General features: G+C 39.7%; 2 protein-coding genes and 1 long non-coding RNA gene across 15 annotated transcripts in view; 2 read left to right on the forward strand and 1 right to left on the reverse strand.

The window, feature by feature from the left end:
* heatr5a (HEAT repeat containing 5a) overlaps positions 1-8,976 on the forward strand; it is a 94,831-nt gene extending 85,855 nt beyond the window's left edge. For 5 of the 10 annotated variants that reach the window (XM_035408190.1, XM_035408207.1, XM_035408223.1 and 2 more), the window contains 3 exons: positions 1,234-1,388; positions 2,105-2,318; positions 5,715-8,976. In XM_035408190.1, the coding sequence (XP_035264081.1) occupies positions 1,234-1,388; positions 2,105-2,318; positions 5,715-6,016 (671 nt within the window). In that variant the 3' untranslated portion in view covers positions 6,017-8,976. The remainder of the gene's footprint in view (positions 1-1,233; positions 1,389-2,104; positions 2,319-5,714) is intronic. The other 5 variants (XM_035408198.1, XM_035408214.1, XM_035408232.1 and 2 more) reach the window with 2 other exon arrangements.
* LOC118222588 lies at positions 538-26,115 on the reverse strand. Its single transcript, XR_004764298.1, has 4 exons — positions 25,841-26,115; positions 4,808-4,880; positions 3,129-4,615; positions 538-2,371 (listed from the first exon to the last, which is right to left on the reverse strand). It is a non-coding gene; the product is annotated as an uncharacterized LOC118222588 (long non-coding RNA).
* Positions 24,812-27,978, forward strand: part of hectd1 (HECT domain containing 1) — a 57,422-nt gene continuing 54,255 nt past the window's right edge. For 3 of the 4 annotated variants that reach the window (XM_035408144.1, XM_035408161.1, XM_035408152.1), the window contains exon 1: positions 24,813-25,063. The gene's annotated coding sequence lies outside the window, so the exon portion shown is untranslated. Of the gene's footprint in view, positions 25,064-27,978 lie in introns of all 4 variants that reach the window. The other variant, XM_035408169.1, reaches the window with a different exon arrangement.

Below are 27,978 nucleotides of genomic sequence, written 5' to 3' on the forward strand. Positions count from 1 at the left end.
GCCCCTTTGCACAGATGCCAATCCTCGCCCATTTAGGGTGTGTTTTATTTAAGGGTGTATAACTCTGTACGTGTGCATCACAGAGACTTAAAAAATGGCTTAAATGAAGAAAGACCACTTGTACCATTCACAATATTAACAATTTGCATTGAGTTTTTTTTTAACAGAATTTTAGGCATAAGTGAAGCCTGAAATACAAAAATGAAGTTGTTCTCCTTTAGTTAGCAATGAAATCCTGAGTCACAAATGTTAACAGGTAAAACTATACATTTCCTGGATCAGAAACTTCTTGACCACAAGTGTACAAAATCTGAGAGTGATATGAAGAACTACTACAGATGTAAACAGTGTACCCTGGTGTCCCTTAGTGTATCCAAATCTATCCAAAATGCCTAAATGGTGCATTGCTGTAAATCATAAAATAAGATTTTGTGTCATTAAAAATCAAATGTCAGCTAATGGATGAGATAATTGTCAACAAAACCATTTCACAAACAGATTGTCCAAGACAATAAATGACCACTGAATCCTGAAAGGTACATATCTACATGTATATTTATTCCATATTTTGTCACAGATATGGATAGTAGAATGTCATGGTGTAATTAAACAGGAATTTGTCTTATTTCTCTATTCAGTGAGCTGTATCGGCATACCTTCGGGCTATTATTGATTTTAACAGAATACACATTTTTGGTGGTGAAAGATTATTTTTATGAACTCCCATATAGACGCTATTGTTCAGTGTGTCATGCTTGGGGGCTATAGTTGGTGATGAGACTGCGGGGGAGGTGCTTGTTAGACCTACACGACAATGGTGGCACTTAAAAACTCCGTATTTAGCATTGTTGTGGAGTATTGTGCATTAATAAACCTAGAACAGATTTTGTTGTTTCCACTGGTTATTATGGTTGTAGAAGCAATGAATGTCTAAGTTGAACAATCTCAGGACGCTGTCACCCTGGCCACTTGGGGGCTCGCACAAAGGGGTTAAGAAAGTGATTTACCTCGCCTTTAACACTTATCTGTCCACTGCACCATACAACACCTTTTGCACAGTAGCATACCATTACACACATAAAACAGAGTACTCCATCAAACACTGTCATGCTCCCTACACTGTGCTTATCCCAGTGTAAAATATCTTGTCAACTATGCATATTTTGCCACAGCACATAGCCTCTTGTCACTTATGTGATTGTAAAATAAATGCTCTGTGTGTTTATGCCCTAGTAGAGGAAACAGGACACACAGTAGATGATGTCAGCCTGCTGACAGCCCTCACAATCTTCCTATTGTCTGCGGGCCCTGAGGTCACCACTGTGCAGTCACTGCAGACCTGCTGCATCAGTCGCTTTAAGGCCAGCCTGGAGTCCAAGGATCCTGCGGTAAGTGCCACCCTCTACATCGGCTTGTGAACAGGGAGGCTTCATAACAGTGCCGGCCACATGCTGGATACATGCGGTCATTTCCAGAGCTGTTTAACCCTGAATGCTTGCCACAGAGCATTTCCCTGGCAGCTCTGACAAGTAATAAAGTATAAATATAAATATAAATAGTAATAAAGTAATAAAGCTCTCATAAGTATAAAAATGATAAAAGCAAGAATGTCATCAAATGGCCTTTTCTTCTTCATCTTTGTCACCTTCACCTTCTTTGTCTTCTTCCCCCACTCACTAATATGATAAATATATGAACTTCCAGGTCTTTGTGATGGAATTAGTTATTTTTGTAATCTATTTGTGTAATCTCTTTTGGTGTCTCAAAAGTCTTAAAAAGAGAATCCACTGTTTTAACAATTTTATCTGGTCCTAGCTCAGATGATTTGGACTGTTAGGACTTTCCTATAGTCTTATAAACTAAATAAATAGGCAAGGATAAGTCTTTAAATGAATCTGTATAAATCTGCACTTTAGAAATATTTTTAAAGGAAACTTGAAATTGATATATGTTTTTGTAGTTACCTTACAGCCATCCATGTTCATGTGCCAAACTCAGCCTTCACAGTAATATTTAATGTTTCAGAAACTGGTAAAAAAAAATGTGTGCAGCAGTTTCCCTGAATAAATGAATGAGCATCAGATGGACTGTGTCCTCTCCCCAGGTCCTGAGCCGGTGCTTCCAGCTACTGCTGTCAATGTTCCAGAGCCCCACAGAGGGCGTGGCCAGGCCGTTTATCCGTGCACTGGGCGGGGTGCTGGTGGGGCACCTGCAGAGCGTGGAGAAGAGTAGGCCCCAGACTGCAGGCGAGCTGCACGCCGTGCAGGAGGGGGTGCGGGCTCTGGAAGGTCTGGTGTCCGCTGCCGACGAGGAGCACCGTGAGTGATCACACTGCTACTGTCACAGAGTGCCTCACAGTTCTGCACTTTTTCTGAAATAACATAATTATAGAGCATCACATCGTGTGACATCATGGCACATGAAGTATTCATACTTTATTAGTCTTGTTATATACTTCTTGGTACTTATTCATGATTAAATGTGTAAATACTTGCAGGCCTTTCTAGTTGGAATGAAATTCTTAGATGTTCACATGTTTATTTAGATCTCCATTAGCTACTGTAAGGACAGTATCTGCTCTTCCTAGAGTTCACCTCGATACAGACGGGTGACAAATTAAATGAAAACCTGAATAAATGTGTGGAGAAACATCATAACGAATGCAGATGCTTTCATACAGGTGTACTGCATGATACAATTAAGCAATTAATATCTTATCATTCTCTGTGGCATGTATTAAAATGCTAAGCAGGCCCAGTTGACCTCAATTTTTGATCAAGATGGCAAGAGGAAAAGATCTCAGTAACTTTGAAAGAGGGTTCATTATTGGAGCATGGATGGCTGGAGCTTCAGTCACAAAGACTGTTCTACTGGCTAGTTTTTCAATAGGAACAGTGACTAAAGTGACATTTGCATTTAGAACTATAGGAAAGACATCCATAAATAGGGTCAGAAATTGTGGTTGACGATGACCGGGATGCTCATGCATTAGTAGAACGGTAGAATGGAATGAAGAAGAAATTCAATCTATCACGGCAAATAATACGGGTTAAGCAGGTTACAGTTGAAGTAATGGCTAACAGGAATAATAGAAGACTAAATTATATTGACCAAGTTAAGTATAGTACAGTTTAGAGGGGCTGGGTGATATATCTGGAGCTCCAGGCTGCATCAAGGCATGGGCAGGGGCGGAACAGGGCTGGAGCGATCCATGACCAGGGAGTAAGGGACAGGGCTGGAGCGATCCCGCAGAGGAAACAGGCTGGAGCGGTCTTTGAACTCCGGGTGAGGTAGGGGCAGGAGCCCCAGGGAAAAAAGAAATGGAGAAGATAAGTTTAGGCACTCTAAAGACAACACACAGAATAAATGTATCTAATGCCACTACTGCACTAAGCTACCTAGGGTGTCAGCTCTGTAAAGGCGACCTTACACTTGACACTAAGCTACGTACCCAGCCCAGACATCTGCATTTACCTTCATAAACTCCATGATTATACTTGACCATTTAACAGGATATCGGACTACAGGAATGGCTAACTATCGGATTGACTAAAGAGGTTTTAAGCCTACACTTGGACAAAGTGGTCTGAAGCTTGTACATACATAGGGTTAGGGTTTATATGCATAAATGTATATCTTCAAAAAACAATGAAGTTGATTAGGTATCACATAAATACCTTGTCTTTATACTGTTTTTGTTTGAATACAAGTCAAAGTAAATTTACAAACAACTGCTTTCTGTTTTAATGTGCATTTTATTTACTGTCCCAACGTTTTTGGAATTGGGGTTGTATATTACATTTTCTGTAAGTCAACTTTTTAATCATAACCCATCAACACCAACTGATTTTTCCAGCCTGTAGAGGATAATATGGTGGTCTTTGGTATCAAAGGCAGCACTTAAGCAGGACAAGAACAGAGATACAGCCACAATCATCATTTTAATACGGGGAAAGATCAACATGGTGGAGTCTACTCTGCAGTTTTGAGAAGCTAGCAGACATCTGTGCAGGACAAAATGTCTGCGCCTAGGCCTTTTCATGACTTCTGATTGCCCCATACTGGTGTTGTTAGTGCCAGAATGAATAATAATTTGGACTAAATTTACATTTACCCTTAGCCAGCACTTTCAGATTTGCCTTGATGTCGGTCGCTGTAGCACCAGGAATACAGTTGACTATCGTTTAGAAACTCACATTTCAGACTATGGAGGGGGTTGAGTGTGTACCGTAGGCCTTTTGCCACAACACATCCTTCTTACCAAGAAAGACTCATCCTGTTGCCAAGACAGTACTAAACTATGTGTAAAGGAAATGGAGCTGGCATCCAGATGGGCTGAAAATGAGTTTAAGAATTCCTCACTTCATCTTATTTGTTGAAGAGTCTGGATGCGAGCTTCCAATCTTTTCTGCGAGTTTAGCAATAGATATACATTTATTATAAGTAAAATTACCACTAATGGTAACTAAATGTATTGCACTCACAGAAAAGGACAGGTAAAGAGGAGGGAGAACGGGGAAGCACGTCATGATTACGTTTACCTACGTATATGTGAAGAGTTGCAATAAGCAGGCAAAATGTTGGTCTGTTTGGCTTCTTGGATCAGGGTATGGTTCTGTTCAGTAAAGCACAGACAATCCACAATATTGGAGAATCGGTGATAGGTAACTAATATATTTTCACATATATTCAATAGTTGTAATATTTTAAGGGTAAAAAAAGTGATTATGTTCATTAAAAAGTACTGCACAAACAGTCCAAAGCGTGCCTCTGACTCAAAAGCAAACCATAGTAGAGAAATCATTACCCAGCTCATTACCCGCAGGACCTTCAGTCTATCCCTGCTGTGGCTGTCAGGGCCTACAGGTGGACGGGGCTATCTGTCAATATCACAAAGACAGAAGTGGTTTGCTAATGGAGTTCCAGAAACCTAAGCACAAAGCCTGTCTTTGCCACTGACCACAAAGCACTGACAATAGCTCCATCATTTAAATACCTGGGCAGCATCCTCTCTGAAGACATTGATCACAAATTCCAAAACCAGATCAGCATACAGCCGTCACATCCAGTCCTTATTCGGGTGGACACTGTGGCACAGTGGTTAGCACTGTCACCTCACAGCAAGAAGGTCGTAGGTTCGAATCTCGGCTTGGGGCCTTTCTGTGCGGAGTTTGCATGTTCTCCCCGTGTTCGCGTGGGTTTACTCCGGGTACTCCGGTTTCCTCCCACACTCAAAGACATGTATGTTAGGTGCACTCCTGCAGTTGCCCTTGACCAAGGCACTGGCCTCAGAACTGGAGTTGGTCCCCGGGCGCTGCACTGCGGCTGCCTACTGCTCCTAAGTAACTAGGATGGGTCAAAATGCAGAGGACTAATTACCCCACGGGATTCAATAAAGTATATCAATCAATATATCATGGTGAAGCCACACTATACGCGGCGACGGCCGCCTTGGCACCGGCCCACGTCCCCACAACCGGCTGTTTGTGGGCGTCACCTATTTTTTACAGGCAGTTGTGTTCTGTAAATGGTGATCTCTCAACCTTTCTGGTATGTTCTTTGTCGAGTTCGGGGATCACTGTTTCTGATATAAATTGGTGAGTGGGTATGTTGTAACGTGGCTCCATCATTCTCCACTAAGCTATTAGCTGCTCCTTATTTTGTTTGATGTGTTCCTTGTCTGATGTTGGCAAATTTCTTTTTGTGTTCCATAGGTCCCCAGCTGGTGGCAGTGCTGCTTGCCATCCTAATCTCCTTCCTGCTGGATGAGAATGCGCTGTCCTCGGCCCCCCCAGCAACTCGCACCCTGCACGACTCTGCCCTGAGGGACCTAATGCGCCTTGGGCCGCAGCACCCCTCAGTCTTCAAGGGCCTCATGACCACATCGCCCTCAATGAAGGCGCGGCTGGAAGCTGCTGTGAAAGGCAACCAGGAGAGCCTGAAGGCTAAGACAGCCACGCACCAACCTGTCAGCAAGAGCTCTCCCAGCATACAGCTCAAGACCCAATTCCTGTGACCGTGGCACCCCACTCAAGACCCACTTCCTGCGACCCTAGCACCCTACTCAAGACCCACTTCCTGTGACCCAAGGGACACTCAAGACCCACTTCGTATGACCTTAGCACCCTTCTGAAACTGTACTTCCTGTGACCCGAGCACCCTACTTAAGTCCCACTTCCTGTGTCCCTAGCAACCTACCTAAGATACACTTCCTGTGACCCTAGCATGTCTCTGAAGACCCAGTTCTTGTGACCCTACACCCTACTCAAAATGCACTTCCTGTGACCACAGTATGCCTCTGAAGACCTACTTCCTGTGACCATAGCGCTCCACTCGAGACCCACTTCCTGTGACCATAGCATGCCTCTCAAGACCCACTTCCTGTGACCCAAGGGACACTCAAGACCCACTTCGTATGACCTTAGCACCCTTCTGAAGCTGTACTTCCTGTGACCCGAGCACCCTACTCAAGACCCACTTCCTGTGACCCTAGCATGCCTCACAGGACGCACTTCCTGTGACCCTAGAGCTGCATTCAAGACCCACATCCTGTGCCCTTAGCAGCCACTCACTACCCACTTCCTGTGACCCCAGCACCCCTGTCAATACCCACTTCCTGTGACCCCAGCATCTAGATTAAGACCTACTTCCTGTGACCCCAGCCTATTGCTTAGGGATGTCAAACTGGGGGGTGTGTAGATTTTTGTGGTTTACTTTCAGTGAACCCCAAAACAAGTTGTGTGGATACTTCAGTCAGTTAACAACTTGTATGAATCACTCGTGCTGAAATACCCTGAAAGTCAGCAGACAGTGCAGCCTTCCAGGTCTGGATTCTCACACCCCGGTCTGGCTTAAGACCAACTTCCTGTAATTCCAACACTTAACTAGTGGCCTTTGGAGAGCAAGAAGACATGCTTGAACACAGATGTAGAATCACTTCACCTTAGGACAGTTCTGTTAAAATAACACTAAAGGCACATAATAGGTTTTCGCTCAATACCATTAGCGGGCAAAAAGATTTTTTTTTTAAAATCTTTGCCTATGTTATTTTGTAATCCTTAAATTTGTAATAAAATAGTGTTAACCTCTGTGAGAAGAGAAAAAACTGAAGCAGTAGAAGTTTTAAGTGGATTGGTGGCATTTCACAAAGTTATCCGTGAGGGGTTGTGGGATTTGTAGTACTGCATAGTTGAACCAGATTCTGTGTGTCAATTGGAGTACTGTATCTGGGCTCTTCACAGGTGGTGCTATAACCAGTAAACATGTTCTGCCATGTCTCTCCTGGTGTGCTGACCCCACACCCCACCACCCATGGTGCTGTAACACACTGGTCTGCACAGTTCTTAATCAGTTACATCCGTGGAGGGCAAGCAAAGAAACTTGAAATATTACTGTTGAAGGTTTGTCTGCCTTTGGAGAGTGTTATGTGTTTTAGCTTCAGTCTGCCTTGCCTCTGCTTTGGGCCAGTATTTCTATATAGCTTAGTTGGCATGGAGCAGAGCTCCATTGAACATGTCAGTGCTACTAGATCATTTCAACACAGAAATTTTAGATCATCTGTAGGGAATCAGTATAATATACAGTACTGCGCTAGCCCAAAATTTTTGGCCAATAATGCATGCTTATGTTTCAGTTGCAAAGTAAAAGCACTAGTGAAAGAAGGTTTCGGACACCATCTCTACACCTCCTGGACACAGGCTCATATTAGCTGCCCTTGGTATGGCATGCTGCCTTGTCTGTTGCGTAAGCAGCATTACTTCCGCCAAGATCTAAGAACTGTTGAGGTGAACAGCATTGATACTCTTAATCCATTAAGCCCAGAGAGGGCTCCATGAGCTGTAGACATCAGAGTCCAGGCCCATTCAGAGGCTAGCCTTATAACTGTAGCATTCTCAGGACCTCTTCAGTCATTCAGTCTGTATCCCCAAGCACTCCGCTGTCCTCAGGGCACCACCATCATCAGAAAAACACAAAGACCTCATCTCATAAAGGGCTTAAAAATGTATCCAAGACTCAATGGACCCAAGTGAAGTGGCCATTTGACCGTGGAGTGGTGGTGCACTATTTCTCTGGCCTTTATGTAGAAATAATCTGTGCTTCAGCTGCAATTGGCCTTTTAAAAGCACAGCTAGTTTCTTAAACTGCATATAAAATCAGTTAACAGTTATTCCCTTTCTTTTTGTGTTCACAAATAACAGTGTAATCACCACATAGATGTAGTAATGGTATTACACCTCTAACCTCTAATCTTTTTTCCTGAATAATTATGCAAAAATTACATTAATTGTAGAATTGCTACACTACAATCACTGAGCAATCAAAGACGCAATCAAATTTGCATGTTGCCACATCCCATCTGTGTTAGGATTTTAGTTTTTAATTCAAGCTCCTCCTCTTAATTTTGTCTCAATTTGTAATCTGAGGTTGAGCTCACGGATTGAGAAAATGGCAGTCAGAGATAAGGAAAAGTTATTCTGCCCACTAATTGTATATGTGTATGTGCAGGATATCATACATTTATAGATATTGTTGTATAAAATGTGCATTCTTAATGTGATGTCAGTGTTGAACATGTGGCTGTAATCATCCAAACAAATGGAAGGGTAATTGATGAAGTATTGTGAGATGATTTTTATACTGATTGTTGTAATGTTATTTCCGAAGAATGATGCCAGCTAAGTAAGGCATTGGCCTGGCATTTTTAGTCCATAATAAACGAATGTGGGAAATTGTCTCAATAAGCATGAAGTTTAAGGGAAGAGTTGCTCATGTGCTGCACACATCTTTTTTCCAACTTTAGCACTTTGATTGCTGTGAGAATTATGTAAAAACTGTAGTATTGGCAGGCTGTACACACATTTGTGCAGAGCACTGTAAATTGTACAGAATAACCATTTGGGCTATATCTTATTAACAGTTTTGTTTTCTAATATACATGAGGAAATAAAGCCTAGCATTCTCTCTTCCAGGGCTGGAGTACTGTGTTTATACTGAATTATTTTGGTACCTTTCCGTTTGTCTCCTGCAATGCAAATAATTTACCACTCCATGAAGTGTGGGCTACAGGTATCGTGTCACTATTCTCTGATTGCATGAATTTTTGCTTTACACATGAAAATGGCCATGCCCAACATAAAGCATAGATGTTTGGTGAGGCAAAAGTAAATACTGACGTGTGAAGAGAGGATTGTAAGAATGAATGATGGAGAGAGGCGTAGCGTATACAGCACTTCCATATTAACTACGCCCGGTTTAAGTCTGATATTGTACTTTGAATCTAAAATTTGGTCAGATATACAATGAGATCCATAATGTTTGGGATGAAGACTTTTTTGGCTGTATACTATCCACAATTTTAGATTTATAATCAAACATGTCACGTGGTTAAAGTGCAGATTCTCAGCTTTTACTTAAGATTATTTTAATACATTTTGGATTTACAATGTAGAAATTACAGCACATTTTATACATAGTCCCTTCATTTCAGAGCAGCATAATGTTTGGGATAAGTGGCTTCACAGGTGTTTCTGATTAGACAGGTGTGCTCAATTGCTTCCCTAGTGCGGTAAGGGAGCATTCAGTATCGAGTCTTGATTTTTGGTTTTGATAGGCTTTGAGTCCGTTATTGGTGTTTGTTAACATGAGAACCAGAGTTAATGCTAATGAAAGTCAAGGAAGCCATTATGATGCTGAGAAATAAAAAATAAAAAATGTCAGAGACATTAGGCCAAACCTTAGCTTTACCAAAATCAACCTTTTGGAACATAAGAAGAAGGAGAGCACTGGTGAGCTCAGTAATCGCAAAGGGCCTGGTAGGCCAAGGAAGACCTCTGCGATTTCTGACTAGAATTCTCACCATAATGAAGAAAAACCCCTGAATACCTGTCTGACATCAGAAAAACACTATTCAGGAGACAGGAGTGGATGTGCCTATTGTCAGCAGAATACTTACAGAACTTAAGAGGCTGCTCTGCAAGATGCAAACCACTAGCTGCAAAAACAGGATGGCCAGGTTACAGTTTGCTAAGAATTACCTAGAAGAGCTTGGCAGAGTTATGGGAAAAGATTGTGTGGACAGATGAGACCAGGATTCACTAGTATCAGAGTGATGGCTAGAGCAATGTGATGGAGGCCCAAATAAACTGCCCAAGATCCAAAGCACTCCCCCACATCTGTGAAATGTGGTGGGGGTGTTGTGGTTTGGGCTTGCCACAGATACTGGCTCATCTGACTTCATTGATGATGTAACTTGATAGCAGCAGCAGAATGAATTCTGAAGTGTACAGAAGCATCTTACACAATGTTAAATCAACTCTTCACAGGTTTGGTCCCACTCTGGAATTTGGGACCAAATGTTGTCTGTTAAGAGTTGAATTTACACTGAGTTGAATTAACATGGGACATTTTCCTGTGTACTTTCTCATGCAATGTACAGCACTTCATTTACACTAAGACAATGATCCTAAGCTTGCTGATAAAGCAACAAAGGAGTTTTTTAAAGCCAAAAACTGGTCATTTCAATCACCAGCTCTGAATCCAATTGAACGTGTTTCATATGCCGAAGAGAAAACCTAAGGCAACTAGCCCCTGCACCAAGCAGGAGCTGAAGATGGCCACAGTACAGGCCTGGCAGAGCATTGTAAAAGCTTATACTCATGGGTCACAAACTTTAAGCAGTCATTACTTGCAAAGGATAGGCAACAAATTACTAAGCATGACTACTTTCATTTGCTTAACATTAATACACTACATGGCCAGAAGTATGTGGACCCCTGATATCCAACATGTCATCCAAAATTATGGACACTGATATGGAGTTGGTCCACCCTTTGCTGCTATAACAACCTCAATTCTTCTGGGAAGGCTTTATGCTAAATGTTGGAGCACTGCTGCAGGGATTTGCTTCCATTCAGCCAGATGAGCATTAGTGAGATTGGGCACTGATTGGGCAATTAGGCCTAGCTTGCAGTTAGCTTTCCAATTGATCCCAGAGGTGTTGGATGGGGTTGAGGCCAGGGTTTTGTGCAGGCCAGTCATGTACTTCCACACAGATCTCGACAAAACCATTTCTCTGTGGACCTCACCGTGTGCCCGGGGGCATTATCATGCTGACAGGAAAGGGTCTTCCCCAAACTGCTGCCACAAAGTTGGAAGCACAGAATCATCTAAAATGTTGTTGCATTAAGATTTCCCTTCACTGGAACTAAGGGGCCTAGCCCAAAAACAGCCCCAGACCAAGGGGTGTCCAGAGACTTTTGTTCATATAGTGTATGTCCCAAAAATCATGGTGCCCTGAAATGATGGGTATGTATAAAAAATGCTGCGATTTCTACATGGTGAAGCCAAAGGTTATAAAAAAATACCCTTAAATAGAAGCTGAGAATGTGCACACCCACATTGTTGCATTGCAAATATAGAATTGTGGAGTCCAGAGCCAAATCAAGAAAAAAAGCCTTTTTCCCAAACATTACTGAGCTCACTTTATGATTTCATTTAGTATTGCAATACAGAACTACAATGTACTCACATTTCATAGTAACACACTTTTCAAAACTTTTGTTATTGTTGGCAATAACTAGGAGCTTGATTCTACGAGTCCCACAGTGCACAGGTAGACATAGTAGTCGTAATTCTTTTGTTAGTTTTTTTTTTTCTTTCATCCTTCTAAAAATCTGTGTTCAAATCAAAGCTGAATGTTTAACAGTGTTTACAGACTGCTGCATTTCTGACTTATGAAGTGTTGAAAAATTATGAATAAACAATGCAGTTTTGTCCATATAATTGTGCTGTTCTCTTGGCCTTATTTTTTAATCAGCTGCTTGACCTGATCAGTTTAATAGCATTATGTTTATTACTGCCATCCATTTTTCCAGTGTATTGAGCAAATGGTATATGGAATCCTGCAACTGAAGTGTCACAGATTCTTGGAGTATTCATTATACTAACAACACAATTCAGGGGGAAGGTAATGCTAATGGTCAAACAGACAAGATTGCAGACTGATTCTATGGCTTCATACTATAAATATAACGAAAAGTGAAGTGACTTTGCTGAGACTGAATCCAACTGGATCAGGACCTGGGCTTGTAACCGCAACTTCTGCTAATTAAACATTAGTGGGGCTTTGGCATTATGCCCCAAGCACTTAATAGCTTCAGTAAATTCAGCTATATACACACACCAATATAAAGTCACCCTGCATAAGGGGACATATACTAAATTAATAATGATAACATGCACCCATGGTCCCTGTGTATGGCAATATGCATAAAAGCAGCTATAAATACACAGGATAAAACATTCTAAAATGACCACGATGCAAAAATGGTGACCATTAGGTCACACACGTGACAATTGGGCAGTTTATCATTGCAGCAGCTGACAATTGATTTGTAGTGATTTTCTTTTTTTTTTTTTAAATGGATCTCTACAGGCCCACTATGTAGTTTTGGGCCAGTACTTTCGGATTTGGGTCTAGATGTAAGAAATTAAGCCTACACTAAGGCCAGATTTACTAAGCAAATCATTGCAGCACAAAACATTCGCTATATTGTGGCTCTGTTGCTTTCACAGATACCAACACATTAAGGACCGATTAACAAGACTCTTGTACACATTTGTTCACAGTTTTGACCCCCCCAAAAAAAGGGTCAGAAACAATATGGGATGTCTACACATCCAGATTACAAGGTGTTAAGAAATGGGTATGGAAACCCGGCATAAATAACAAGGGAACCAAAAGAAAAATGAAACTTACATTTACAGATCAGGAAATGTAGGTAATGGTCAGCGAGGTCCAGCTTTACATATTATAGCATAGGAGATAAAACCGAGATAAAAATTTGGAATTAAATTAAATACCAAATAAATTATTTACGTAGGTACACTGCCTGGCAAAAAAAAAGGCGCACACACTTATTTCGTTGGACCGCCCTAGCTTTGATTACGACACGCATTCGTCATGGCATTGTTTCGACAACCTTATGCAATGTCACAACATTTATTTCCATCCAGAATTGCATTAATTTTTGGCCAAGATCTTGTATTGATGACGGGAGAGTCCGTAAAGTCTTCTCCAGCACATCCCAAAGACTTTCAATGGGGTTAAGGTCAGGACTCTGTGGTGGCCAATTCAGGTGTGAAAATGATTCCTCATGCTCCCAGAGCCACTCTTTCACAATCTGAGCCTGGTGAATCTTGGCATTGTCGTCCTGGAATATGCCCGTGCCGTCAGGGAAGAAAAAATCCATTGATGGGATAACCAGGTCATTCAGTACTCAGCCGACTTCATTTTATTGCCACATAAAGTTGCTGAGCCTAGACCTGACCAATTGAAGCAACCCCAGATCATAAAGCTGCCTCCAGAGGCTTGTACAGTGGGCACTGTCCAAAAAAATCCAAACGGTGAATTTTTTTGGGCCAGGCAGTGTATAATTAAATGAAAAGTTGAGGATGCAAAGAAAAGCTGGAATGATGTTTGGCAGTGTACAAAAAAGGCAGGTGGTGGTCCAACTAAGAAAAGAATATTTAACACCAATAGAACAGGTGGAAAAATACCTGCAAAATGAGTACGTCATGGAGGTGGAAGGAATAAACATGGATGAACTCGTGTAATGTTCATCCATGGAAATACTGTATTCACAATTTATTGCATACCCAATGTTATTCTGAGTGATCACCTTTATTCTATGATGAAACATTTCTATTTTGATGAGTGGTCATCCTGAAAGAGGAAATGCCCCCATTCACAGGGCACAAGAGGTCACTGAATGGTTTGATGAGTATGAAAATGGTGTATCATATGCTATGGCCTTTGCAGTCACCAGATCTCAACCTAATTGAACACCCACTATGGGAGATTTTGGACCAACATTGGACCGTTAGACAGTGCTTAAACATCATAAAAACACAAATTTAGGGAATATCTTTTGGAAGAATCCCTCCAGTAGAGTTCCAGAGACTTGTAGAATCTATGCTAAGGTCCATTGAATCTGTTCTAGTGGCTCGTGGTGGCCCAAAACTTTACTAAGACACTTAATGTTGGTTTTTCCTTTAATTTGTCATCTGTCTGTAGATATTGCGACCTTGTAGCAATTGATTTTGAGTCCAAAAAGCAGTCTGAATCCTTCAGAAAATCTAGCCCTAAATGCCTCATCACATGAATCAACCATTGAGGATTTATAAGCATTTTTGTGAGAAGCTACACCCAATTAAAGTACAGACTGTATAATGACATCGCAACCCATGCATCTCACTTGGCACACTTAATTTAAACATGCTTCTTGTTTTGGTATTATCAGATTTGAAAGGTTTGCTCCTCATTCCCTGCCAGAATTGGCAATCAGTTATGGGTAATGTTGCAGTGTTCTATTTGACAGCCTAAAATTAGTTAATAACAATTGAACAAAAACTCGGCTGAGTTGACAGGCCTTACTTGTGATTAATAAATGTTACAGGAAAATGTAACCTCATAGCTGTTCTTTTCTTTGCCATGTTGATGGCATTCATCAATGCTTTGGACATAATTCAATCATTGGTGCACATCATTCCAACTGCTTGGGAATGACTCTGCGGCTCCTATGGATCTACCCTCAGTTCCAATTTTGTGAATGTGAGAAGTCTGTTGAAGATCCAGGTTCTCAGACCAGACCCAGGCGGACCAAGTACAGGGATCTGCCATAGCATTGATGGCACTGTTCCACCTGGGGTTCCTGTTGACAGTGCACCAGAGAACAGTTTGGGTTTCTTGCCCATAATGAAAGGAGACCACAGCCTTCCAGATGCAGCTTCTGCCCAAGATGATTTTTCTTTGCAGCAAAATGGAAGTGCTCATAGCTGTGGTCTCAGGGACATCTTCGGAGTCGAACGTATAAACTTTTTTAACCCCTTTGCCACGCATCTCTGGCTGGATGACTATCACTTACCTTGAGATTAATATCGATAACTATTCCATAATACGATGCAACTGAAACCGTAAAGGTGGCTATCTAGGCTATAAAGACCCGATATTGCTTTCAATATTATAATGAATTTATTTAATAATAATCATATGGAAGCCGTCTGGGTGAATATTTTAATTCTTAAATGCAAACCACCAGTTATCGGAGCTCTGTAGTCAAGCCAACAAGCGTAGGTTATTCCACTCAGACTATCAGAGATCTAATTCTGGTGTCTTATAGATCATAGATGTCTCAACGTAGTGTTGTAAAACTTGGATTTTAGACTTAAACTTAGGACTCTATTGGCCACACTAGGTGAAAATTCGTTTTTCAGCTTCACATATACATACGTTAAAAACATAAATAATCACCACTCACATTTGAATCTCATTCAACATTTAGACCTTCAGATAACAAAATAAAATGACATAAGACTGGCTCATCGGTCCAGGATTCCATGATAAGTAGCACAAGTTCTTATTGCACATCCCTTATACTAAATAATAAATATAAAATAGAGTATAAAAAAATTCTGTTGTAAGTTATGTTATTATATGATACCTTTAATTACCCTATGGTTTTAGTGATCATTTCATGATTTACTGTACAAGAAAGATACAGAAAATGCATTTCAATTGCCATAACACTGTCAGACGTAGAGCCGTGAAGTGGTACAAAGGCAAGTAAATAGGTCCTTCTAGATCAGAAACACTCGTTGGGTTTAGGATATTGACAAACTGTGGCAATCTGTGGCAAAATCTTTTAAGTCCAGTTTTTTAGCTGTGGACAAGATTAGAGAAGAGCGACCAGAGAGACCAAGAAATCATTTTATAAATTGAATATGAATCAACATAAAACTAACCCAAGAAAGCTATGGCATACTCTTAAACAGCTGGGTCATAGTAACAAGGTTAAAGCCAAGAACAACAATTTTGTTACTGAGGCTAACTTTGAACCTATTTTAAATAAGAAAGCTGTCTCCAATCACTTCAATTAATACTTATTGCTGATCACTCTGGGGTTTATGGGGAGAATAAGGTTGCAGCTTTTTACCATGAGAAGGGTGTAAACGTACTGTACATTAATTAGCCTTTTCACCAGTGTCACAGATCAGTGGTTAAGATGATTTCTGAACTTCAGAGCTGAAGGGCTACAGGACTAGATAATATTCCAGCTCAATGTCTGAACGATGCAGCTGAATAGATTGCCCTTTGTGTTACTTACATCATAATCTTTCTATTTAACAGGTGCCTGTAGATATGAACCACGGCTATGGTAATCCCTCTCTATAAGGAAGTAAGTATGGTAGCTACAGACCAGTATCCATTTTAAGTGTTTTAGCCAAGATTCTTATAAAAGTTGTCTATGAACATATAGAGGATTACATTGAAAAACACAATTTTTATTTGATTTGCAATCTAGATTTTGAAAAGCCCACTCCACAAACACTTGTCTTTTATGTCTCACTGATTTCATTAGGAAAGAGGAGGTACATTGATAAGCATTTGACACAGTTGCATTTTACATCATAGCATTCTGCTTTTCAAATTAAGAGCTCAAAGTTTCAACGACATTTCAGTTGATTAGGTTAGGGAGAGACCAGGTGGTAGATGTTACTGGTACTTTTTCCTAACCCTAGGGGCATCAGCTGCAGGGTCCCACATGGTAGCATTTTAGGTCCCCTCCTCTTTTTGCTACATATTAATGATACTGTATTTCAACAGCTTGCTCATGCAAATTGATTCAATATACAGATGACTCCACAATGATTGTGTCTAACAAGAGCAAAGCCACTGTTTAAAAGAATCTTAACCAGAATTAGTCAGTGTCTTTTAGACAATAAAGTCTCCCTTCACATGGGGAAAACTGAATCCATTTCATCAGTCTCGAAAAAAGCTCCCTGCATCCCCTGGCTTTAACATTAAGGTTGGTAACTCCAAAGTTACAACTAAAACATCTGTTGAATACCTGGGTTGTGAATTAGATAGATGCTTTACTGGTGAACCCATGGCCTTAAAGGAAAATCAACCAAAGGATTAAATTCTTAGCAAGAACATCAAGATTTTTAGACAAGGAAACACTAACAACTCAGTCAGTAGCTCTAGTACAGTGCCAATTTGATTGTCTGTACCTCATATTTTTCTAGTACTCCTCCACATCTCAAAAAAAAAAAAAAATCTTCAAACCTCTCTAAATAAATTGATAAGAGTTGTTCTTAAACTCACCCAGGAACCCATCTGGACCCTATGCATTTCAAGAAATAAAGATTGCTAACATGAGAGGATAGCTCAAATCAAGCTCAGTCAATTTGATAAAATAGTTCATAATGCTGTTCTCGAGTATCTTTCTAATTACTTTTCATTTCTCAGAGACATTCACAATTGCAACATTGGAGCCAGGGAATCTGACTTAGAGTACATGTTTTTCAATTCAAGAAAAACTCTGAGAAAAGCTATTTTTATATACAGAAGCAGTTGAGAGGCATGATCTTCCCCAAGAGATTAAATCAATTCAGTCTAAAAATATTTTAAAATAGAGTTAAAGAATGGATGGTTTGCTCTGTATGCCCTTAATTGCATGCTGGCAATAGTTTTTACCTGCTGCCCTGCTGCTTATTGGCCTGTCTTTGCAGGTGCAAAATTGTTTATATGTAAAGCCTACCTTTGCTTAGGCTGTGCATGTGCTTTGTTATGCCTGCAAATGTTGTACGTGCTGTATATTGCTTTGATTTAATGCTTATGCATGCTATATTGCTTGTTCATGTAGTGTTTGTTCATTTACACTTTTGTCTGGAAATTTGAATTTAACCTCTATATGTAATTAGCTTTTTCCGTCAAAGACCACTTTGGAAATAAGTGTATTAGCAACACTTTCATGTGTCAAATGTACATGCATGCTGCTTTTTAACATGTATGTTTTTTTTATTTATTCCCATGATAAATCAATCAAACAATAATGTCCACTGCATATCTTTGTCCATCAGTTGAAATCAAGACTGTTAGTTTAGTGTTAACTCCTGATTGCAATTGCTTTTTTAGAAAACCTCATTGTGTTGCAAAGTGTTACTGACAAATTTCTTTTCATTAATGTTTGTTGAGATACAGACATCAGATAAGGGCTCATTAAGCGTGGTTCCAGGCCCTCCAACACTTGCTGGTCATTTAAGACAATGATGAACTCTTGCTCACTGGAGAGAGAACACAAGTGTGTGAGGGCTCAAGGGTAGTCTTTGGGACAGAGGGAAAGGTTTTACGCCATGTTTACACCAAGGATCATCAAGCAATGACAGTGGGTACTGTTAAAAACTGACCGTGATTAAATTCAATCACAATATTTAAATGTTACATTTTCATTTAATTTCAGTTCATTTCCTTAAATCCATTTCATTCGTTTATAAGAATGCCATGCTCTGCTACAAAACATTTCATTATATTGAATATCCTATTTGTAGTTTTTGTGCATATGATATAGCTGCACTTTTATGTGTGTATTAATCTTGCAGCAAAACACTAAAAATATGCTCCTACCACATGTGATTGTCATACTGAATGCAGTATGTGAGTGTGGGAACATTGATGCCAATCATCGATAAGAGCTCTTGACATAATATGGATGACAAGGGGGTGTAAAGTTATATTTGTTGAACAGATGTTAGAAAATTAGAAGGCTGTGAGGCTGTAAGTTGAGAACTGCTTTGGAAAAATGGTGACCCTAATCAAACAGCTACAAATGATTTATGAACTTATGAAAAACCAGCTTGAATAAATTACTATTTCCAGAGGAAATTAAGAAAATGGCTGCCAAAAATGTTACTTCAACCCAAAAAGAGAACCCCAAAGGTTTTCTCCTAAAATTGATGACGACATTGAGAAATATCTTCAAAATTTTGAGTGTACAGCCACATAGAGGGCTGGGCAGGAATGGGCAGGCTTATTTGCTCCCTTGCTCATGACCAAGGCTTGACAGGTGTTTCAAGACCCAGCCTGTTATGGTTTTATCATTAAATTTTTTCCATTTAACAGACACTTTTATCCAGATAGACTTGCAGAGCTTACATTGTTTTTATGAATAATCTGAAGCATATCAGATACCATGCTCATGGGTACAACAGCAGTGCCCGGCCTGCCAGTAGAACCAGTTACAAGCCCAGTTCCCTAGCAATTATTCTACATTGCAAGTCTCAGGCCATAGTTCCAATGAAGCCACACAACCCCAAATCACAAAGACGTGGCTGGTGACTTAACAGTCTTCAGTGTTGGATAAAATTTTAAGGGACAATTTTCGCAGTGTTCTGCCATCGGACATACAGAAAAATACAAAAAAAACAAGCCACTATTTTATTTTTTTAATTTTTTATTTAACCTTTATTTACCCAGGGTAGGTTCACTGAGCATGAATGCTCTTTTGCAGGAATGCCCTGCTTCACACTCATACACATTCACACCTGGGAGCTGCCCAGTACAACCACAATCCTCTATTGTTGGCCACTGAGCAGCTCCACTGGAGGGAGAGAACATTTTTTAGCCAATTAAATCAGGGGATGATTAGGTGGCAAGTTTTTTTTTTTTTTTTTTTGCAAGAGCCAGATCTGGGATTTTAGCCAGGACATGAGGATGATGGAACTGCTATGGACCTCAAAACCTGAGCAACCCTAAGCCACAACTGAGAAAAAAATGCAAAAGAAACCAAAGGAGGAAGGGACAAATAAATAAATGTATATTAAATATGTTAATAATAATAATAATAATAATTGGTAGGCTTGTAGAAAGCTTCCATTGAGAGGAAACAAACAAAAATACATTTTTTGGCCATATTTGGCATTTGAAGAAGAGTGATTATGTTGAAAAGAGTGGCAGTGCTGAAAACAAAATGGTTTGATCTTTAATTGCACGGTGTTGTTTTACATTTACTGGTGCTCTTGTTAAGGTTAATAGATCATAAACTCCAGTCAAGTACAAATACATTTATTTATTTATTTATTAGTCAGGGGTAATGCACAACCACAGATTTAACTTCCAGGCTAATTCACATTTGTAATCGTTGGGAGGACAAAAAATCAAGCCAGAACATTTACTATTATCAAACTGGGAAATAAATATTCAACTTGAGAGTGATATATATATATATATATATATATATATATATATATATATATATATATATATATATAAATGGTTTAAAATAGTCTATTATTGTTCTAGAAGGGTCGGGGATCTCTTAATATTTTCATGACTGATTTGCTATTAGCCACATTTTTAAGTTAGCTTTTAAACTGGCAAAATTGTTGCACTCACTTACATTGCTTGGTAAAATACAAATTTGGGCAGCCACTTTAACTGTAAAAGCTGTTTGTCCAAATTTAGTGAATCTATACCGAGCTGTGCTGTCACCCCTGGTGGATGCTTTTGTTGTCCTGGTTTGTTCTTGCAATATATGAGAAACTGGTTCAGAAAATGGTGGCTGGTCAAGGTCATGAATGATCTTCACAGTAGACAGGTACTGGGAAGTCATAGAAAACTGTCAAATCTAAATTATATTTCTTTAGGATATTGCAGTTGTGCTAGGAGTTTGATTTCTGGTCCAGTACTTTCAGTACTCATTCATTGCTTGTGCTTTATTGTTCCTGACAGGAAGCTCAAACTTTGCAACAAATGGATCTATCAACCAGACAATGGTGCCAAGCATACCTCAACAGCAACCAAAAAATGGTTAACTGACCACACAATCTGTGTTTTGCAATGGCTATCTTAGTCTCCAGGAACGAATCACAGATGCTACTTCTTGAGGGGAGAAGACATATTCACGGGCTAACTCATGTCTCTGAACTCTGCTACACATGCACAGATTACTTAAAATGTTCTACGTAGAAATATCCACGGGTTTGCACAGCAATATTGTTTTTCCTTCATACATAATCACTTTTGTGCAGAAAAGGGAGAATATTATTGTTTAGTTTTTTCTTTCATTTTGAAAGGTCTCCTTTAGCACATCATGGCCATCTCACATGTTCTGTATATTTAAAAGTAAACACTACTCACTTAGCACTCACCTTGTGATATATAGGCTAGCTATAAAGTTTACCCTAGACAGCGCATTCCCAAATGTTAGACCGATATAGATTGGAAGGTGTATTTGTTTAATGGCTGCTACAAGTCTAGATATTGCACTTGCACTATTGCACGTCACCATACCTGCAATATGGTGCTGGAAATAACAAGTATTAAAATAGCTAAATTGTTAGGAAGGCGTTGTCTCATATGAACTTTAATTTAAAAATAAAGTTAACCACAAAAGGAAGCCAGGTGCCTATGAATAGGCATAACATGCACTAGAACAATGAAATAGCTAATAAATGGTTAAAAATGATGATGGTGTTTTTATCCGGTGAATATCTTAGTTGCAGCATTACATGCAGTGAAGCATTTTTGTGGTTAGGGGTAAAGTATTTATTAAGTTTGAAAATATTAACGTAGCATTGTTATGTAGGCTAGATTGCAATGACATGGCTGACTGGCTTCACGATACCAGTCCGTAAATGCAGTTTTCATACAATGGCATGCCAATTTACAAATGAATATCTGGTTTTAAAAATCTATGATCTGTCTGTTGTGATATTATTGTTACATTACCACCATTATATGTCATCCTGGATGAGACCACTCGCATGCGGTTGGGAATGGTTCATCATAAGATGAAGGTGATCACTCAGAATAACGTTGTATTTATTTGCAGTGACCCTTCCCTCTAAGGGAACAAGTGGACCCAAACCATGCCAGGAAAATTCCCCCCTCATCATAACATAACCACCAGACCCCCTCACTGTAGGGGTCACGCATTCAGGCCTGTACCATTCTCTAAGTGTACGTCACACATGCACTCGCCAACTTGTCATGAATATGGTGAAGGATGACTCATCTAACCATATCACTTTTTTTCACATCTCTGTAGACCAGTGCCTATGGTTTTTGCACCATTGAACTCTCAAATGTGCATTTGTCTTTGTAATGAGGGGTTTATGCACTGCAACCCTACTATAATATCTCTCTCTCCGTAGTTGTCAATGGATTGTTCTTGCTGACATTGTCTTATCACTTCCTGCATTGCCATTCTCAGTCACATGCGGAAGTGTTGCTCTCTGTTTTTGCTTACATATCGCACTAATGCATGACCATCACAGTCATCAAATGTGCGCTTGTAGCCACAATTTCCAATTCTATTTACTAATGTCTTTCCCATCAATCTAAATGCAAATGTCACTTTAGTCACTGTTCCTATTGAAACACTAGCCAGTAGAACAGTCTTTGTGACTGAAGCTCCAGCCATCCATGCCCCAATAATGAACCCTCTTTCAAAGTCACATATATATATTCCTCTTGCCATCTTGATCCAGAATTGAGGTCAACTGGGCCTGCTCAGCATTTTCATAGATTCCACAGAACATGATAGGATGTTAATTGTATCATGCAGTACACCTGTATGAAAGCATCTGCCTTTGTTATGTTTCTCCACTCATTTATTCAGGTTTTTCTTTAATTTGTCACCCATCTATAGCAGCAAAGCAGAAATTTCTTGGTCCAAGCAGCTACTGCAACATGATACAGGAATCCGCCATGTCCACACTCCTTGAAAAAAGTTCATGTTCCAAAAATGTTGTCAGACTTTAGCCTGTAACATACTTTATGCAAGGAACACATGCAAAAATACAATGAGCAATGCAAGGGGTGTTTCTCACGTTCCTGTGTAGAAAAATGAGTGGTCCAAATTTTGTAACGAGATCCAAGCGTGTGGTGCGTAAGCAAGGAGCTTGCGTATGTCTCAAATGTGCATTGGCATTTGCATTTCTTGTGTACAATATGTACCAGGCCTTATGGTTCATGAGAGGAAGATCTTTAAGTATTATTTTTTTCACATGAAAAACTAGCAAAAAATGCTGAATATTCTATTTTTTAAGTGCCCATGTTTTTCAAGAAATCAACACCATTCAAGATTTGACTTGCTGCAAGTCAACCATGCCCATCTAACAACACTATGCATTTTCATGGATTTATACTTTAAAGCTCAGCAAGCCACAAACCTGAACACCCCTGAACACCATCCATCCATCCATCCATTATCTATACGTGCTTTAACTGGGCAGGGTTGTGGGGTGCTGACATTGTTCATGTTGTTGACATGACCAAAGTTTTGCCTTAAAGAGACCTTTAATTCAGAACATTTTTCAAGGCTGAAGATCAAGCCTGGAATTAATCAGACCAAGAATCATTGCTGTGACTTAAGATTGTATGCTAATTTTCATACACTGAAATATGTTTGGCTGTCATTTCGCTGTCTTAAAACCTATACACTTTTCCTTTAGTCATACATTTAGTTAGACAGTTGAACAAATTGTTCTTGTTCCAAATGTTATCTTGATCAGACTTACACTTCACGAGCAGAAACCTTTTAAGTATTATTCTTTCTAATTGAACAATGGCCAACAATGTAAAATATCCTTTTTTTTTTATAGCAGCCATGTTTTTCAAGCTATCGACACCATTAAAGTTTGGTCTTGTTCAGAACGACCCGCCATTCGATTCAGAATGTGTTTCAAGGCCAAAGATCACATTTGGAATTAATTACAGTGATTATAATGGATGTTCCCAATATGGGTCAGTGTGATTGTCTCACCATTCAGCCATTTTTTGATGTATCATCTCTTGCAATTTAGTTAGGGATTTGTACAAAGATGGTTCACACCAAATCTGACATCGACCAGATAGATGGTTTGAAGAGAAGAAGATATAAGCCTTTTGCCTGGAAAAATGATAATAATAATAATAATAATAATAATAATAATAATAATAATAATAATAATAATAATAAAAACAATAGGGTTCCAGCTGTTTGGACCCCTAATATGTATGCAAGAGTGCAGGGAATCGGTTGCTGAAGCAAACACACTAATAACAAGCATGCAAGAGAACAGGCAGTGGGTTGCTCAAGCAACCACACTTATAAGTATGCAAGATAAGAGGTAGCGGGTTGCTGAAACATCCACACTAATAAGAAGAATAAGAATAAGTATGCAAGAGAACAGGCAGTGGTTTGCTGAAACAACCACACTAATAAGAAGAATAAGTATCCAAGAGAACAGGCAGTAGGTTGCTGAAGCAACCACACTAATAAATATGCAAGAGAACAGGTAGTGGGTTGCTGAAGCAACCACACTAATTAAATAATTAACTTGTTATTTTTGTTTTCTTATGCAGTCCGTTGGACCCAACTGAGCTTTTAGCTGAAAAGGCAGACGTTTTCAAAAGTGGTCCGACAAATCAATGGGCAGCATACGTTATAATAGTTCCATATAAACTAATTTTCCTTGATTTGAAACTTTTACTTCCTGTCCCTGTATTGAGATATGGTGAAGAAAGTAGTCTTTATTGAGATAAGGCACTGGCTTAATCTGGAGGATTTTACAGAGTTGCATATGCATTTTATTTAATCTGGCCCAGTGTCGGCAATGGTTTTCCATACCTGCCTCCAGCTGGATTTATAACAGCAAACGTGGCAATAGCTTGTAACCCTACTCTGAGTGACCCTATTCAGAGCACAAAGAGTAACTAATAAACTTATTTAGCATAGCACAGTGTAAACAAGGTAATAGATAACATGTTCTGCTTTTGATTCATGCAAAGTTCTAATAGCTATGTCATGATCTTATTTATTTGTAATGATATTGTCTGACTTCTTTATGGTCTCATTTTAATTATGCATTTTTATTATTTGCCTAATAAATTTAATCCATTGAGGTTACGTGCTTTATTTAAGTGGGGCCAAAGTTGTAATTAAAATTTGGCGCCCCCCACAGACAGGCGCATTGCAGTCTGCTCATGACATGAATACAGTCGCTACAGTTGTGTGGTGTTGCTGAGCCTCGTGATGCAGACGTCGGGGAGCCAGAGACTCAATTCCCCTCGACGGCTCAGCATTTCGACTTGAACAATTAATTGCGTTCACATTCACTTTGACCTTTACGTCTTGAAGCGAAGGGGAATGAAATATTATTTATTATAATTCACCTTATTGTTATTTCGTGTTTCATTCGCTTGTGTATACATTTTCTTCACTTAATCTGCTGAAAGACGGTGAGTGTTTATTCGTTCTGTTGGAGAGGGGGTCCGCCACACAGCGTAGGTTTCCTGCGTCGTGGGGCTGACCGAACTGTCGAGGCCTTAGGCTCTCTTGTAACTTTAGCTTCGCGGTTTGGAAGAAAATATCAGGCCAAGTTTCGGTGGATTGTGGTAGAGATGTTTTAACAGGGTTAATCAAAACAAATAATGTTTTCATATAATTAGGATTTATTATTTTAAAATTCTGTGTGTAAATGATGATTGTTTTCTCACCAGATAGCCAGTTACATTAGATGGCAAACTGGTCGCGATAAATCCAGATGGCTGGTTAGGTAGCTAGCTAACGTGAAAAATACTGTTGGATGTTTTGTCCAGCTTCGCTAAACAACATAGATTTTTATAATACTCCGAGGTATTTTTGGCTAGATGACTAGCTAGTCAATATGGAAAATATAGTCTAATTAATCTTGGGTTAATACTGAGCTAGCTAGCAGGTACGTGTGAGGGGAAATGCCGTTTGCTATGTAATTTAATTGTTTAGATCGCAGGCACATACTACTGTTACTGTCTTGTTGGATAAGGAATTTTAACGTTTACACATTTATTTAGTATATTTCTGTTTTTGAACGACATTGTCTATTCAAACGAGCATTTTCGTTAAGTGTTAATATCTAAAATGGTGTAACTTAATGAAGTGTTGTTTTCGAGCTAACTTAATGATTAGATATCGCGATAGTTAACGTTAGGCTACGTATTCTGCTAGGCAGCTTAGCTAGTTACCTAGCTACCTACCTTGCGTGTTAGCCACGTAGCTGGCTGGAGGTGACGTTAGGGTCCCCTGTTTTCAAGAGTTAGCTTGTCAACATTCGAAAACTTTCTGCCCACTCTTTAGAACTAGCTACTGTTTTCTGTCTTGAGCTCGATCAGAATGAGTAGGCCTAATGTTCGTTGGCTACACTGTCTATTTGTCTGTTTTAGACCCCAAGGTAAATAACGGTGACCAATCATGTTATGTCGTCATATGTCATATTAACCCTGTCTAAGCTAGCTGGCTACATTTTCATAGGTACTGTTCACCTCGTTTAGTATAGAGTCTGATAGCCAACCGTGAAGTCCTGTATTCCTCTTTGTCCTTGCAGTCACGTTGTTCATGCATACACGTAAAATCGAATCTACGATTTAAATTAGAAATGTGGTTTGTTGAAAAATACGTTATTGGCTACAGCTCTTGGCTATGGGAAGGATTTTATCCCCATCATTACATTACTCATTTAAGATTGGGAACTGTTAATCAGTATGAACGTACTGTGTATCTCTTCTGAATAATATAATTGAAAATTGATGTTGGGTACATATCTCAAAAGCATGTTTTTATGAGCGTGTTAACAAAGAGGTATGTTAACTAAATTTTCATTCATACAAGGCTGTTGCATGTAAAAAAATTTTTAAAAACAAGCTAGTAAATATGTCCTCCCATTATTTCCTGAAACATCTGGGTGTAAACTGTCACTTTTCAATCCTTTTCAATCCCATTCTCTGTTATCAGTTTGTAAGAATAGCTGACTTGAATAGTTCCACTTTCAGATTTGTCTCACAAGTATGTAATAATCTCATGCCCCCAGTAAATGCTTTTTTTCTTTTTCCAAACGCTTACTACACAATGAATACTGTTACATGGCAAACTTCTTAATTTTGAGATTCTACTGTTAGTTACCCCCTGGCAATCTAGCAATGTTGAGCACTGGTCAGGTGTAGATGTAGTCTTCCCCTAAGGCCTGACCTGGATCAGTTTCCACTGTTTGTGAAGAATTATTGGAGTTGAGATCTAAACTGATCCTGGAAATATTTTTTTTTGTGAAAAGGACAACCCTAGCCCCTGATCTTGGCAAGGTCAGTTGGGACAAGGCATGAAGTTTTATGATATTCTCTGTGTGGTTTGATTTTGGGTACAGTCCACTGGTGCAGTGTGACCAAGCGTCCTGCATCTCTCCATAGAAGGCTTTTGAGAACTTGTTTGCCATCCTAGACTTGAGCAATACTTCTGAAGAATTTATGGTTGCATAACCTGCTGGATGGTACTGTGGTATCCTGTTTATTTATGGGCACTTGACCTGACCCCTAAATATTTTAATCTGTTAGTCTCATCAGCTTGGGCCTTGAGAATAAAGCAAAGAAATGTATGTCTGCTTGTGAATTTGGAGATAAACATGCATAGTCCTATGCCATCATTGGGTAAAGGTGTTACTGCAACTTGGAAAACAAAAGGCCAAGGCTTGAAGCAGAGAAGGCCTTCTGTGTTAAGTATGTGTAACACCAAAATTTAGATTTGACATGGGAGAAAAACGGACTTGTCAGCCCTGTCTTTGTTCCCTTTGCCGGAGGTGGCAGTGGGATGGAATGGGGAGGTCAGGGGAACAGCTGCAGCAGAATTAGTTGGGGCTCTGAGCAGAGTGTTGCATGCTGCTAATGAATAATTAATTTGTTGAGAAGAGGCGCTCTGCAGTTAAGTAGGCAGTATACTTCGTAAGAAGTAGAACTTCTTGAGCAAAAAGACACAATGAGAATTACTGAAGAACAAAAAGACGCGGTGTTGCGTGTTCTCACGGTGCAGTGTGCGACGGCCTGCAGGGCAAACTTTTAGAAAATGTCTTTCTTGTTCTCCGACCTCCCCCTCTCAGCTATTGGTCCAAATACCACATGGTTGGTTACGTCACGGTTAGTCTGGACGAACGCATGTACTTTCTGGGGCAAAAAGGAGGAGCCTCTGCTGCTGGGAGCCAGCGGTAGCTTCTCTATTGGTTAATCGAACTGTCTGGCTCAGTGTGCCGGTTCCCCCCCCCCCCCCCCCCCCCCTTAGCTATTGAGCTAACCCAAATTATCTGCGAAAAACAGAATTATGGACAAATTCGAAGAAGATTTTAATTCTGTTA

The sequence above is a fragment of the Anguilla anguilla genome, chromosome 1 (assembly GCF_013347855.1).
Source record: "Anguilla anguilla isolate fAngAng1 chromosome 1, fAngAng1.pri, whole genome shotgun sequence".
NCBI lineage: Eukaryota > Metazoa > Chordata > Actinopteri > Anguilliformes > Anguillidae > Anguilla > Anguilla anguilla.